The sequence below is a fragment of the Carya illinoinensis genome, chromosome 1 (genome assembly GCF_018687715.1).
Source record: "Carya illinoinensis cultivar Pawnee chromosome 1, C.illinoinensisPawnee_v1, whole genome shotgun sequence".
In the NCBI taxonomy this organism is placed as follows: Eukaryota; Viridiplantae; Streptophyta; class Magnoliopsida; order Fagales; family Juglandaceae; genus Carya; species Carya illinoinensis.
Genome location: NC_056752.1, coordinates 52,046,419 through 52,059,271, shown reverse-complemented (window position 1 = coordinate 52,059,271; position 12,853 = coordinate 52,046,419). Strand labels below are relative to the sequence as shown.

The following is a 12,853-nucleotide window of genomic DNA, read 5'->3' as shown; positions in this document are numbered from 1 at the left end:
ATTTTGAGAATAATATGTGCGCGAGCGCGAGTCTACTAAGATGAATGAGTTAAATGGGCAAATAATGAGATTAAAATGAGCATAAGGTACCTTTTGTTTCTATTCAAATCTTGAAGAGAAATAATATAGATGTAAATAAATTATATAAAAATAAATGTACATGGATTAATGTGATCCGTCAGATTTATTTTATAATAAAAGTAATTCTATAATTTAACATATCACGTCAAGTCATATATTTTTATAGATTTATTTTTATATATTCTCTTTTTATAATTAAAATATTTCTCAATCTATGAGTAGCAAAATAATTTTTGGCTTTGAATATTCCAATAGAACCAAGAAAGAAGAACATTCCACAAGGGTATAACCGTATGGGGAGAAAGTGTAATTTAAAACAAACGTAGCAAATGCCTCTTATTTAAAATACTGGACTGGAATTTATATTTAAACTATATAAGAAATCATTTTTTTAGTTTATTATTCTAAAATTATTTCGAATTTTTGTTCTCTACCCAATGGCTCTCAAAAACTTTATGCTCAATTTTCTTTTTGTAAAAAGTAGTAAAGATAATACTTTCTAATTATACTTTGATCTTAATTCAATAGAAGTCGGAGTAGTATAGTCGCAGAACATGATATGATGTGAGTATTTCGAATGTAAAATACTGGAATGTGATTGAGATATTATCCAAAACATAAAAGATTCCTTCCCCTTTGTCCTTACTGTCGGTCGATCTAACGAATGATTGATGCACATGAAATTCCTGAAATTCAGGATGGAGGCTGTATTTTATGTATGTATGTATTCACCTGCTTACCTTTTATCTCTCTACCTTACTTTATATATATTTTTTTTAAGTTCGGTTCTCTCTTGTATTCGTTTCTTGACTTTTTTACAGTCCAAGAGAGACTTCTGGGTGCTGTTGAGGGATTTTGCATTGCAGACCAAGGAGAGAATCCATGAATTTGCTTTGGTAGACCAGGTTGTCTTTGGGGTTTCATTCCGATAACCCAATAAAGTATTTGCAATTCTGGTGGAGGGTTTTTGTTTCACGGCTTTGTTGTGTTGAAGCCCAGATGAAAGTTGGGGTTTTTGGGGCTGTGAGTTGAAAAAGCTTGAGCATATACGCGTTTTGAAGAGCTATAGTTTAGCTGTTGAAGGCCTGCTGATTTATTTTTTCTTTAATTTTCTATTAGAAATTACCCTTCACAAGAGGGATTTAGTTTTGAGGAGCTGATCTGTTAGTTTGTATGTAGGTTGTGGTTCATTGGGATTAAAATTTCAGAAAATCAAACAGAATTATTAGCTCCAGTTCTTTATATTGGCATAGGAGATGTTTGAATGAACCTTGACAATGCCTTTGCACACACTGAGTTATGCATCCCATGTATTGGGTTATGTAGATATGAACAGAAGCCCGTATAAGACAAGGTTGAGTCCAGCTCTAGCAATACCTCCATCATCAATTCTCTTACACACTGATGAAAGTGGGAGATTTCCTGAATCAAAGAAGAGTCCTGGATCAAATGCACCTTCAAGAAGCGGTGACCCTACTGGTTCTTTACTCGGTCAAGCGAACACAATAGGTATTATTGGAGGGGTGTCCGTGGATTCTACACTGAATTTTCTGAGAAAACTTGTCAATTGGAGTAAAAGGGAAGGAAATAGTTCCCTTCCTTTTGTACTTCACTCTGATCCTGTGTTAAATAAAGAGCTTTTATCACATGACAGAAGTTCTTTTCCTTCCCTCAGCAAAAGTCAAAGTAATCGATTAGACCCTACCCCAATTGTGGAGAACTTGCGGAATAAAAGAGCTTTCCTTGAGAATTCAGGAGCTTGTTGCTTAGTGATGCCTTGTAACATCTTGCATTCCTGGCATGACGAGGTTTCTAAAGGATGTTCTGTTCCTTTCCTCCATATGGCCGAGTCTGTTGCCAGGGAGCTCAAGGAATCAAAATTGAAGCCGCTTGAAGCTGGGAGTCGATTGCGGATTGGTGTGCTTGCAACTGATGCAACTTTAACGGCTGGATTTTATCAGGAGAAACTACAGAATGAGGTATATTATTCAGGGTCCTGTCTGTTACTGTTTTTCTTGCTCTGCTATATCTGGTGAGGGCACGTCTTATCTCCACTATGATAATAAGATATTAGTTCGTAAAATGTTACCTATTACATTTTACAACCTCTAGAAACAAGAAGAAAGTGATTTTTGGAATTGGAGTGCTTGATTGAAGATTCATTCAGCTTGATTTAAAAGCTGAAAATAGAATTAAGTGGGAGTTTCAAAAGGCTTATGCTCACAATCTGGAAGATTTTGCCCTAGACATTGTAGCCCCGAGGTTTGAGGAGTAACTTTAGCGTCATAAACTTCCTAGAAGCAGAATGAAAGGAGGCACGTCTTCCAAATATCTGATCTATATCAGCTCTCTTGGCCTTTCTATATATGCAAAAGATAAAAATCTAACGATTAGAGCTTAACCTGTTTACAGGTAACGAGTATCTTTGTGTCCTTTTGCCACTATCAATGAACTGATGATAGAATTCTAACTCCCTAGTTGTGTAGGTATTCCTTTGATTGCGGATACATAGGAATCTTGTGACAGGTTCTGTTGGAGTGGCTGTTATAGAAGGTTGACTTTCCCTATATGGAGCATGAAGTTATGAACTCCTCAGTATGGACTGGATTAAAACACAAATAATCTAACCATTTAAATTTTAATGGTTTTTTTACAGTTTCAAAATATATACTTTCACTTTCTCATAACTTTGATGGTTTTGGTTCATTTGAGCGGCTTGTTTGGTTTATGGAATGGAGGAACTGGAGTTTTGTCACAAGTTGGAGACATTAAGAACTTTTCTCTTCTTCTTCTTTTTTCCCCAGGAATCTCTTGTTCCTTTTCTTTCTGTTTTGTTTTTAGGACTTTGCCCTATTGTTCATTTCTTGCATACTTGGCAATGCCCTTTTCTAATGAATATTACTACTTCTAAAAATTTGTACATTGTTATCCTAGTTGTTTATATACATGGTCGACTCTGTTGGCCACAAGTCATCCATCCCGTCGGGGAGTTTTTGGATCCAGGCAATCTTTTATGGTGCACACTATCAGTGGATCAGAAAACTATCTCACTTCCCCTACCCTCATCAAAAGAACTTGAAGAGCAATCCTCATCTTGTGCCTATTGTAAAACAGAAACTTGGTAAAGCCAGCGTACTGCTTTTCCTTGGAAATTGGCTCAGGAAGCTGGTGAGCTAATTGATTTGTAGGGAAGTCCGGTACAAAAAAAATTGGCGCATGCAGCAGGCAAACAAATTACAAGTGTTAATGGAATAGCAGGAACAATTTCACAATGCCTAAGATGGAGTTCCTGTAGTGTATTACATACTGTTCTGCATGGTGTCCCCAGTATTAACATTATCAAGAATTGAAGTGTATTCAATCGAAGGATCTGAAATGTCCTTTGTCAATGCAATTCCATCATTCTCATTTATATTGATTTTCATCTATTATATTGGTTCAGAAATTCTTTAACCTTTATTTCACATGCATGCAGAGTAACCTTATTTTTTTTTTTTTTGGGTAGAAGTCAAGTGCCTTGCAATTTCATTATTATTTCTGGAATGGAGAAAGAGCTGACTGAAATAAGAATTTCAGTACATTTCTTTTTGAGAATTGTGAGTAACGATTTTCTTTTCTGTATGTAGGGATTTGAGGTAGTGCTGCCAGATAAAGCAACAATGGAACATACAGTAATTCCTGCAATTGAAGCTTTAAACAGAAAAGACACTGAAGGAGCACGCAATCTGTTGAGGATTGCTCTCCAAGTTCTTTTGGTAAGGGCAGTGAACTCTGTAATCCTTGCCTCTGATGATATGAGGGATCTTTTGCCTCAGGATGATCCTCTCCTAAAAAAATGTATAGACCCCATGGATGCATTAGCTAGATCTACTATTAAGTGGGCGCAATCTGCTGAAATGGGTACATACTGAACATTGAGAATGTGATTAATGATTGATCTGGTTAATGTGTTTCTCCATCTGTAATTTCGACCAATATTGTTTCACTGTGGAACATCTGTTCTGTGAATTCATCTCTGTTTTTATGTTTATTTTATTTTATTGTTATCAATGAAGAGGTACTGAAAGGAATGAACTGAATTTTAAAAGAGCTATTTGTGAGTTACGTGTTTTCTTGGTCCGTTTGAACAATCAAGCATGAAGTCAATACAGTTTCCAGTTTCGAGAAATAGCTTAGCTGAATTCTCAAATAATTTTGCTGCGCTTATTTTGCCTGAAATGATGATTTTTTTCCCCACGTATTATCTTAAGTATGTTCAGCGGGCCTTCTGACGTGGCGAATTCAAACCAAGGCTTTATTTATTTTTTAATTGCATAATTGAGTTTTTTTTTTTTTTTTATAATTATTATACAAAAATATGATAAAACTAAACATATATTAACTTTTTCATCATTATATTCAATAAAAATAGCAGAAAAATTGAAAGATAAAACATATGAATCTTTATTTTTTTAATTAAACAAAAAAAAAATTAAGAAATGAATAAATATTTTATATTAAATTTGTGATTGTGCGTAAAATACTACATTTGCCATGTGCTTACAAGTTAATGGTCTTTTAACTTATTTGTATATGAGGCAAAAAATATCAACAATTGAGATTGAATATATAAGTTACTTATTTATTGAAACTATTTAGATTAATATAATATTTTTATTAAAACTAGTCAATAAATTTATATTTTATACCCTTTTATAAAATGCTTGAATTGTATTATATATGATTTTTAATACTTTTTATTAACATTAAAATAACCGATTCAAAATTGTCGTGCACTGCCCGATTCATTGAGTGGTCCTTACCTAATTCCAAACCCGATTCTGATTTTTCAAGCCTTGCATCAAAGATTTCCTTCTTCTTTTGAAAACTTGAAATACCGCAATGAAGTGTTTTATTTTTACTCTGGTCTGCCTAAATAGAGAATAACCAAATACAATCCCAGCTGAATAAAATAACCCCTGATTCAGGATTTCATCAGTCTGACCCTAAACGATGATCCCAAATAAACAAAATATTTGGACTGAACCCTCTACTGGAGTTTCTTTATCCCAGGAAATGATGGAAGGATCGCAATTAGAGCATCACCATATCCAACTGGATCTGCCAAGCATAGTAGACAATAAGAAACTTCGTAATAAAATTCACAATAAGCCCATTAATGAAAATGCATCCAAAGATGGCAAACTTACCACCGTCCTCTCGGAGTATCTTGATGACCTCCCCAGATACATCAGACTGGAGAAACCAAATGTGAAATTAAATAAATATGACATAACTTGATATGGAATAAAAGGATAAGTACCTGGGAATGGAAAATCAAAACACACTACTCTTCTCGTTCGACACATGCAGACACAATCACTTTCAAGTCAAGAACCAAACCTCAATTGGGAGCTCGCCACCAAGCTGTTCAACAAAGCAAAGCACTTGGTTCTCTTTCACTACTTGTTTCTGCAGAGTAATCATGCGAATCCTGTCAGTGGAGAATGATCAATGCATGATTGCAAAAGTGTTCTATGATTGCATTCGAGAACTCTAGTGCCATAAAAGGGATCATGTTACATAAAAGAGGCACCCTGGGCTGATGGAAGGTGTTGAGATTGGGCTGACTATTAATACAACTCAATCCCAAACTAATTTCTGAACCATGAAGCACATCCATAGTTCTGTTTGAATTACATCATGGGATGCAAGTTGCCAAGTTCTGTTTCACACTCTTATTTATTTTTTTGAAAACTTGGTTGACAATGATGAAGAACTTCTAAGATGGCTACAAGCCGCATCCACAGATAGAGAAATATATAACAAAAGAAATCAAAAGCTTTCATAACCAAAAGAATGGAATCAATAATCTAATTTGTTTCATAAGGACAAGAAAACCACATGTGATTTCATAACCATATTGACAACACTAGTTTCAATCTCCTAAAATCATAAACAAGTCTAATAGCACCTGCAAAAAACAGTTTGTCCTTGGTCATAATTTCAGAACTTATGTGATTATTTTTTTTATAACTTACTGGATTATGAACTCTTATGTCCAAAGTTCAAATGAAAGTAAGCTTAGTTCTTACAACATAATACGGTATACTTACTACAGCAAGTTACAAAGTAGCTTGATCTTGTTTTCAACAGAATTAGAATTACAAAAGATTTGTGGTTAAGTTCATGGTATAAGTCCCATCAGTGTTTGAGATGTAAGCATCTCAAACATAAATAAGTTATAAAATATTTTTTAGTAAATTTTTTTGTCCGTACACACCTAATGAACAAATAATTCATCACTGAAGCTAGCAACTATATATAAAGAAATCCTACCACAGATATACACTATAAACATCAGGTTGAAAGGAAAGACGCAGTTAAAATATCTACATCAGGTTGAAAGACGAAATAGGGCACCTCCTAAAGCGGCTTTTTTTGTTTGGTCAGCCTCTTTGGGTAGGATTTTAACGATGGACAACTTACGAAAACAGGGGGTGATCATAGTAGACTGGTGCTGTATGTGCAGGAAAAGTGGTGAGCCTGTGGATCATCTTCTACTGCATTGCAAGGTTGCTAGAGCACTATGGGATAATGCGTTCTGCAGGTTAGAGCTAGCTTGGGTCATGACTGCCACAGTGGTTGAGTTCTTGGCCAGTTGGACAAATCTAGGAGGGGCTCCGCAAATCACAGCTATGTAGAAAATGATGCCTATTTGCATCCTGTGGTGCTTATGGCAGGAGCGTAATGACCGGACGTTTGAAGACAAAGAACGCTCTATAGAGGAACTTAGATCACTTTTTGTTAGAGAACATTATTTTTATGGGCTATAGCTGTAGATTTTAATAGCCTTGGCCTTCGTGACTTCCTTGTTTCTTTTTCTTCTTCCTAGATAGGCGTTACCTCGTGTATACCTTCTAGTATACTTGGGCTAAGCCTATTATTATTAATACAATCATTTACTTATAAATATATATATATATCTACAACAATCAAGGAAGAATTTTCATTTCTGTGCAGTTTCCGAACAGCTTTATGTTTGCAGTGTACCCATCGATGAATTCTTTTTATAGGTAAAATAAAATTTCAGTAATAAAAAGAAGGGTGTAACCTCGATGCATACACAAGAAGAATGCAAGAGATCCACCTAACAAGCAAAAGGAAATATTTTCCTTATTTTTTTAAAAATAATGAACAGCACCTCTTTACATGAAGGTGGAGCACGTTTTCCCTTTATGGTCCTTGATCTCCTAAAAAAACCCACCTGCACCATTCAAGATTTTAGAGCCCAGGATTATATAACACTAAGGTACTAAAATTTTTATTGTTACCATCGGAGACTTAAGTATGACCAAGCCTTCATCTGCAGCTTTTTCTAGAAATGTCTGAACCCTCCCTGAAGAAGCTACTGGCTTCAAGATAGATAAAGATAGTGCCGAAACAGATCCATTTGCAGGAGTTTCTGTAGCTGCCGTTACATCGATAGGAATGGGGCTTGGGGGAGGTGGAGGTTTCATTTTCACAGTTAAGTCCCTCATCACATGTAACCGAAATCCATCAAGCTAAAATATGAACAAGAATGACATGACAGATTAGAAAGCAAAAGATTTAGAATGCAGAAAAGATTCTCATACCCCAGTAATAAATAAATAAAAAGAAAGAAAAGAAAGAAACTGAAACTACACTTGTGTTGAAGAAGAATATACACTTCAACATGCTTACCTTTAATTCAAACTCTGCTATTGAAGTTGTATCACACAGTGCCGTGAGCAGAGATTCCACCTGAAAATGAAATTTGAGGGAAGAAAGTCTTCAAACATTTTAAAAAGAATACAGGTGCAAGTATGTGTAAGCACACATCTTTTTTTTTTTTTTTTATATCCGTGGTGTCCAGGCCAGCTTGCGCGCACCTCGACTAATCCCACGGGACCTTGAAGTTAACGGTCAGGTAAACCTCCAGTGGCCTTGGGGAGACTCGAACTGGTGACCATTGGGAGCAAACCCAAGGCCTGACCAACTGAGCTACCCCTTAGGGTTGTGGAAGCACACATCTTTGTGAGTACAATTATGTGTACGTATAGAAATGTTTAATAATATAAACAAATATTCTCTGTTTAATAATATAAACAAATATACGGTATCACTACCAGTGGCACAATAAAATTCCAGGACTTCAGAAATACGCCATGCTTAGGTTATCTCAAATTACAGAGAAAATGTTTCTGTCAATAATACATTGATGAAAAAAATTTATTCATAACCCTTTGCAAAACCCAGTTGGAAATATAGGGGATGGTTCACTGCAGTGAACATGTCTATAAATAACTAAGCCATCAATACGTACAGTTTGTGAAAGGATTGCTAACTACTGATTATAAACAAACAACTATATGAATATCACATAAAGTCAAGTACCATGTATGTGAAGACAATGTTTTTAAATTGAAGGATTAAAATGAGCATATAGTTTCGACATACAACATACAAGTACAAATTTTTATCATATACAATGACAAAGGGAGAGCCAGCTCAGCCCATCACTCATCCCTAACAACAAGCATACTACAAAAGCAACTTGAAAAGAAAGAAAAGTGAAATGTCCAACAGATACAACGATTTATTTCACAGTACCAAATTATGGTGACAAAAATTTTAGAAAAAGTTTTATTTCCACTTAGTTTTAATTTTGTTGAAACATAGAAAGATACCATGCCAGCAGAGCCATGAAGAAATAACGTATGCAAGTTAGATTTAATAGCAAACACAAAATTTCAATGACAAATATTAGCAAACTACTTACCTCATAAGAATTAGGAATGAGTGGGTTTGTCCGACCAGAAAATTTAGTCGCTTCGAAACCACTGTCTCCAGCTCCAGCAGCTATTGCATCAATGATAAATGCTTGTTAAATTAGCTGGATAGATATACAGTTATTTTTCTTACTTTTATATACAACATACAGCAGAAGCAAAAAAAGTTGCTTAGAAAGTTCAGAACCAAGGAATCAATCACATGCCATTTACTTTCTGAGAAGGAGCATATTAGGAGTGTGACACCATCTTCTCTGGAGTATCAGAGTTGGGAGAAAGTGTGCAATATGATTATTTAACTTGTAACAAGTATCCAAGAAACATAGCATAAAATTATCACATTAATTCTACAGAAGTCATTGGCAATGAACTAGACTGAAATTGTCTTCTTCCAAAGATAGTTTGAACAATTTTCAAATCTGTTCAAGCTTCTTTTTATATCCTCGAAATGGGCTAGAACTGGATAATAGCATACTGGCATCTTATGCTGACTTATTTTCTAAACAAGGGGGGGATTTTAAACAGTCAAATAAATTTAGATCAGAAAGGGCATCAGGATCAGCAACATGAACAATCTAACCCAGCATTCTATTAAGCCTGATAATTTATTTACCACTTGAAAAAAAAAAAAAAATTCTATCTAGACAACCCAGAGGGCACACTCAAACAGGAACCAAGCCTCCTGAAATTAAAGTCACTTTTATAACTCTCCTGTTTCCCCTCCTCTCACTTACGGAAGGAATAATGTTTTGTATATAAGTCAATAAAAATAACAGTTGCAGAGTTTAACTAGCTAGACTTTCCATACAAGTAGGTAATTAACTTATGTACCAGAACAAGGAGAAGTATAACTATTTCAGCATACATTCAGCAGGAATCATTTTCTGATAAGTAAAGACAGAACAAATATGTTTTTTTTTTTTTTTTTAAGTAAACGATTGTATTAATAATAGAAGATGGTATACAAGAGAGAAACCTATTTAAGAAGGAGAAAAGGAAAGAAGAAAATCAGGCAGGTCTAGGCCATTAAAGTCTATAGCTATGGCCCATATAAATAACGTTCTAACAAAAAGAGATCTAGGATCCTCAAAAGATCACTCCTTGTCTTTGAACGTTCTGTCATTCCACTCTTGCCATAAGCACCATAGAATGCAAATAGGGAAAATCTTCCACACGGCTTTGATTTGTGGAATACCACCTAGATTTGTCCAACAAGCCAAAACAAATATGTATGATTGCATAACCATATTTATGGAGGGGAAATGAACCAAAATCCAAGATGTCAAAATAAGGATTTATTACGAATGCAGGAAACTAATGGCTGTAGATATGCATCTTATGTGTGTATAAACATGCTTATACAAGACACGCAAACTGGATAATTAACTAACAAGGATAGTCAGAAATTAATTAACAACAAGCACTTACACTTGTTTTCTAAAGATGGACCACAATACACAGTTTGTGCTTTCTTTGACTGTTGTGAAACTTGTAATGTTACCCCTGCAAATTGTGGTGTTCTCTGCCCTGTCCAAGTTCTTATGCCAACCTGTTTCAATATGCCAGCCCTTGCTTTATTAAAGTTCACGACTGAGATTCTAATATTGGAAGTTCCCAAGCTACCTGAAATAGTAACCACATCACAACAGAACGTACAATATCTTTAAACAGAACACTTTTTTAGGCATTCTCCCCAGATTTATGCATGCATCCAAATAATTTCAATAATATATGTCAAAGGAACAGAGAAGTTGACTTGAGAAATGCTATGACTTGCAAGTGATGCACACATTCAAACCAATACTAGAATTTTTATAAAGTGTGATTTTGACATTCAAAACAGAAATTCAGTGATTATGCCAGATAAAGATAGGAGAGGAGAAAAGAAGGACAGACTATCAAACCATAAGAGCAATTAGGATGAGCCCCTGAATTTAAATGTTTTAAACCTTCAATTGAAAGAAGGTTAAAATAAATCTAAAGCGGCATTTTATGCTGCTGGCTATGTATAGAATAGTAGCATAGATTAGTGCTAAAGGGAAGTTGATATGGTAGTGCAAGAGGTAGTTCTTCCAATAATCATCATTTTACTAGCGATGCTATATTATAGATCAGGACTCATCCTTAAACCTTTCACAGCCTACAATAACATTATCAATTCAACTTATAGCAAATTGGAAAAGATTCCACATAATATCAAGTAAAAAAGTAAATTAGATGGTGCTTTGCAGTTCCTATCCATGAATCTGGCACTAACATTTCTCTTGAAATAGTCATCATCAAAAATTATTGAGAGACTGTTCTTAACAAATGCTAGCCTCAAATGCGAGACCCTAGATGCAATTGAAATTGTTAGTGGATATATATATATATATATATGTAAGTGTGAATACCAGTGGGCTCAAATATGGGCGTATATTTTGGGAAGGTATCTCTTGGAGACACCCTACTGTTATCTCCCTAGCAAGCGGTATGTGAGTTGATGATACATTGGTGTGCTGCATGACAGATCATTGTGGTCGCTATCATTCTTAAATGAGGATGAAATGCATGCATAGATCCCAGTTGGATTCTGGACAGGATGCATCATACAAACAAACCAGCAATGCCAATGATCCTAAAAAGGCCCATAAGGGTGGCATGTGACCCTTTATAAAAAGGCTTCCATGCATAGGGGAGAATAGACGTTATGGTGGTTATATAGGATCAACATATTTGTTGATGATAGATGTCCAGAGTTGTACAATAGAAATTCCAGAAGAATGTGTTCATAAAATGCTCTCACAAAGCTTAGAAAATTTGAATTGGCCAACATAGATTGTACAGACGAGAAAAAACTAGCCTTTCTTTGTTTTTCTGCTTTTCCCGTTTTCTATCTCGCTTTCTACAATTAAAGACTGACTCTTAGATATTGAACGTATCCACAAGTCTCCTTCATCGCACTAAATTCAATACATCCAAGAAGCACTCTGAACCATAGGCTACCCTAACTCTTCAGTATAGTTCCAGACGTGGAAATGGTAGCAAGCCAAATTTGGAGCTGAACCCAAGAAAGAAGATTCTGCACTTACACCTCATTTACAAGAGAGAAAACCCATTACGGTATCATTCAGATAATCATGCATTTTATCCATAAAATGGTTTAAGCTAATGAAGTTTATTTTGGTGCCGTATGCTTTATTCGTCCATATAGAATACAGGAATAGAAAATTAGGATGGCGATATAATCAACCAACGTTCGGGATGAACAATGCAACCCAAAGGAACTTTTTTTTTTTGCGCCGGGGGGCCGGGGAGGGGGGGGGGGGGCCCCCCACAAAAACTGTTGATACACACTAACTAATGAATGGTTATTCTACTTTGAATTCGTCTGCCCACAATTTCAACAAACAGAATGACATACAGCCTAATCTTTCAAAGATAACAAAAAATTGATCAAATACCCACTTTTCCGGATGCAAAAGAAGATGAAATAAAAAGTCAGTGGACACCAAGTGGAATCAAATATACAAGTAAAACTATAGTCATTTGGGATATAAGAGACGGAGAAAGACTCACAGGAAGCCATCGGAAAGTTCGAGACCTTAGAGACCAGAAAATCCAGAAAAGGGTTCAAAGTTTCCAAAAACTGGAAACCACTTGAATTCTCTTAAACTCCATATTGAAGAAGCAAGGTACAGTCCAGGGACACCCGGCCGTTAATCCCCTAAAGATGACAATTCAATTTGCCACAAACAAACGTTCCAGCTGGAGTCGGGTAGCTTGGGCCCGGCGGCGTCTCTTTTGATATTTCCTTTAAAAAATTAAAAATAAAATTATTAAATTTTACTACTTACTGCGTAACCTTAAAATTGTTTCTTCAGAGGAAAAAAAAAAAAAAACCTTAAAATTGTTTTAATGTTAATTTTCTATGCCTATCATAAAATAATTTATGTAATTCTCCTTTTTTTATCCTAGAAAATAAACAAACGGTTTCATAT

The 12,853-nt window shown here is 35.2% G+C and overlaps 2 protein-coding genes across 2 annotated transcripts; one reads left to right on the top strand and one right to left on the bottom strand.

The window, feature by feature from the left end:
- Positions 1–820: 820 nt before the first annotated feature.
- Positions 821–4,168, top strand: LOC122283207. The gene is made up of 2 exons (XM_043095200.1): positions 821–2,060; positions 3,708–4,168. Exons 1-2 carry the CDS (start codon positions 1,359–1,361, stop codon positions 3,990–3,992), a joined length of 987 nt encoding a protein of 328 aa, XP_042951134.1. The 5' UTR covers positions 821–1,358; the 3' UTR covers positions 3,993–4,168.
- A 787-nt stretch (positions 4,169–4,955) lies between these two features.
- LOC122283191 (biotin carboxyl carrier protein of acetyl-CoA carboxylase) lies at positions 4,956–12,631 on the bottom strand. The gene is made up of 9 exons (XM_043095199.1): positions 12,432–12,631; positions 10,302–10,496; positions 8,864–8,943; positions 7,786–7,845; positions 7,395–7,625; positions 7,265–7,327; positions 5,464–5,532; positions 5,271–5,316; positions 4,956–5,181 (listed from the first exon to the last, which is right to left on the bottom strand). The coding sequence occupies exons 1-9, from the start codon at positions 12,439–12,441 to the stop codon at positions 5,111–5,113; spliced, it is 825 nt and encodes a 274-aa protein (XP_042951133.1). The 5' UTR covers positions 12,442–12,631; the 3' UTR covers positions 4,956–5,110.
- Positions 12,632–12,853: the final 222 nt, after the last annotated feature.